Raw genomic sequence first — 2,500 nt, 5'->3', positions numbered from 1 at the left:
AAGGATTTAGCATAATATCCATATATATATCATCTATTCATGTATGAAATCTATTTTCGAAATCTATAATTGTAATTAATTTGAGCAAATGCTTATCTTTATTGTACAGACAAATGATAGATGCATAAAGGAGATATTTGCTTGGGATGTCATATCGCAAATTATAGATTCATCTACAGACATATGTAAATAAATCCTGGACACTCTGTTAGATTATGTTTTGTCTGTCTCTTGCTTAATAGTATGTATTTTATGTTTATTTTTTACATATAACTGTACTTTCATAAATCAGTCATCATTTGGTATCGCTTTTATAAACGATTTATTGTAAAATAACCTGATATTTAAAAACTCGTTTAAAATGGTAATGTCACCCTTAAAAGTTATAACATTTTCTATCATGTACACACAGATAATATAATCTTTCATGGCCTTTTTTCCAGGACTGACTATGCTAATTCCTTACATCTTGACAACTCGTTCCACGTGGTCTTCGTGTAAGCTACGGGTATTCTGTCTCGCAAACAAAAAGGTAAATAATGGAGTTGCATTGGTTTGGTCCTTGTATGTTTGTTTAAGTATGTCTTCATGTATTCAAGAATTTTTACTTAATTTTATAGTGTTTTTGAAGGTTACTGATAAGGAGGTCCACAATAAAGCAGAAAACAGTTTCCGACTTGCATCTATGACTGTAGAAAAGATTGTTTTTAACTACTTTATCTGGAACCCATATAAATACTTCTAGGTATAGGTGATAAATGTGCAGTGAAACACACGCATTTCTTGCTTAATGCTGATATTTAGATACAAAGGCACAACATAAGAACTAACACTCTTATATGGCTGACATAAATTTGCAAGACTGGAAACTGTTTATGATAAACAGCAATTACTCCCTTTACATTATTTTTTTTACATCTTTTAGTTCACAGTTATTCGACAAAAGTTAAGATACTGGTATATTATTTGATTTGCTGTTCTTATGATTTTTTTGTAATTGTGATTGATAGGAATTGCGATTGATAGAAACAAAATGATTCCTGAAAAAAAAAAAAAAAAAATTGCATACGTTTACTGATCAGAAAGATAAGGAATACAAAACGAGGAAGATACAGATAGGGAGATAGATAGATAGATAGGTAGATGAAGATGTATATATATGTATATATATATATATATATATATATATATATATATATATATATATATATGTGTGTGTGTGTGTGTGTGTGTGTGTGTATGTGTGTGTGTGTGTGTGTGTGTGTTTGTATGTATACTTATACTTATGAGCTAAAAAACAAATGTGCCCCATCTCCTTTGCTCTCCAGGACGACTTGGCCTCCGAGCACCGGCGAATGGCTGAACTGTTATGTAAATTCAGGATCGACTTCACCGACGTGGTCATGATCCCGGACGTACAAAGGAAGCCTCGCGAAGACTCCTTAAAGGACTTCCAAAACCTTATCAGTAATTTCTTAATTGACCCTGAGGAGGGTGAGTGCGGGGGATTCTTTACAGGGTTGATGTACTACGGGTAACTATTTTTTGACCTGCTCTGATCTTGGACAATCTATTCTAACGTTTACCTAAATTAAACTGATATAGTTTTTCACTCTGATGATAGTTTTTTTCTTTTTACTGGTATTCGGTATTTTTTTCTGTGATTCGCCCTCTGCCCATTTTTATTCATTGCATGATTTGATTTTCGCTCATGATTCGTTCTTCACCATTTTTTTTCGTTTCATGATTTGAACATAAACGTTTGATAAGATGAAATTACATTATGATATGCTTAATTAAAGAAATTCTTTCGTTTATCTGATAGTGTTGCCCTTACGAAGTTGGACCATTGTCCATTGATTCATTTGCACCTTCTGTGTTGTTTACCTTTATTTTTTCATTTTTTCTAGTATAATCTATTCATATGTATTCACTTTTATTCATGTCATAGCTAGCCTCTTGCCCAGTTTCATCCATCATATGACTGCCTGTCCCTCCCGCCCCGCCCATTCTCATTGCCCCGTCTGCCGCCCCCAGAAACCCCGGAGGCAGCGCAAGGCATCACCGAGACGGAGCTGCTGGCGCTGAAGGACAAGACCAACAGACACATCCGCCTCCGGGAGCTCCTGCTCGAACACTCCGGCGAAGCGTCGTTCATCGTCATGTGAGTGGGACAGACGGAGGGAGTGTGGCCAGGTGGTGGAGGAGGGGCTGTGAGGGGTGGATGGTGGGGGATGTGGAGCTGGGAGGAGGTGGGTGAAAGATGAGGGATTGTGAGGGAGGGATGGTGGGGGATGTGGAGCTGGGAGGAGGTGGGTGAAAGATGAGGGATTGTGAGGGAGGGATGGTGGGGGATGTGGAGCTGGGAGGAGGTGGGTGAAAGATGAGGGATTGTGAGGGAGGGATGGTGGGGGATGTGGAGCTGGGAGGAGGTGGGTGAAAGATGAGGGATTGTGAGGGAGGGATGGTGGGGGATGTGGAGCTGGGAGGAGGTGGGTGA

General features: G+C 38.6%; 1 protein-coding gene across 1 annotated transcript in view; it reads left to right on the top strand.

The window, feature by feature from the left end:
* The window catches only part of LOC122250575 (bumetanide-sensitive sodium-(potassium)-chloride cotransporter), a 55,665-nt gene that overhangs the window by 52,301 nt on the left and 864 nt on the right, over nucleotides 1–2,500 (top strand). Inside the window, exons 17-19 of the mRNA XM_086541638.1 lie at nucleotides 444–532; nucleotides 1,329–1,494; nucleotides 2,038–2,164. Coding sequence (XP_086397764.1) covers nucleotides 444–532; nucleotides 1,329–1,494; nucleotides 2,038–2,164 — 382 coding nt within the window. The remainder of the gene's footprint in view (nucleotides 1–443; nucleotides 533–1,328; nucleotides 1,495–2,037; nucleotides 2,165–2,500) is intronic.

The sequence above is a fragment of the Penaeus japonicus genome, unplaced genomic scaffold, assembly GCF_977035675.1.
Source record: "Penaeus japonicus unplaced genomic scaffold, GWHDUDI00000001_assembly GWHDUDI00000011, whole genome shotgun sequence".
Classification (NCBI taxonomy): Eukaryota; Metazoa; Arthropoda; class Malacostraca; order Decapoda; family Penaeidae; genus Penaeus; species Penaeus japonicus.
The sequence above is the reverse complement of the archived record's forward strand: the minus strand, read 5'-3'. Positions and strand labels throughout refer to the sequence as shown.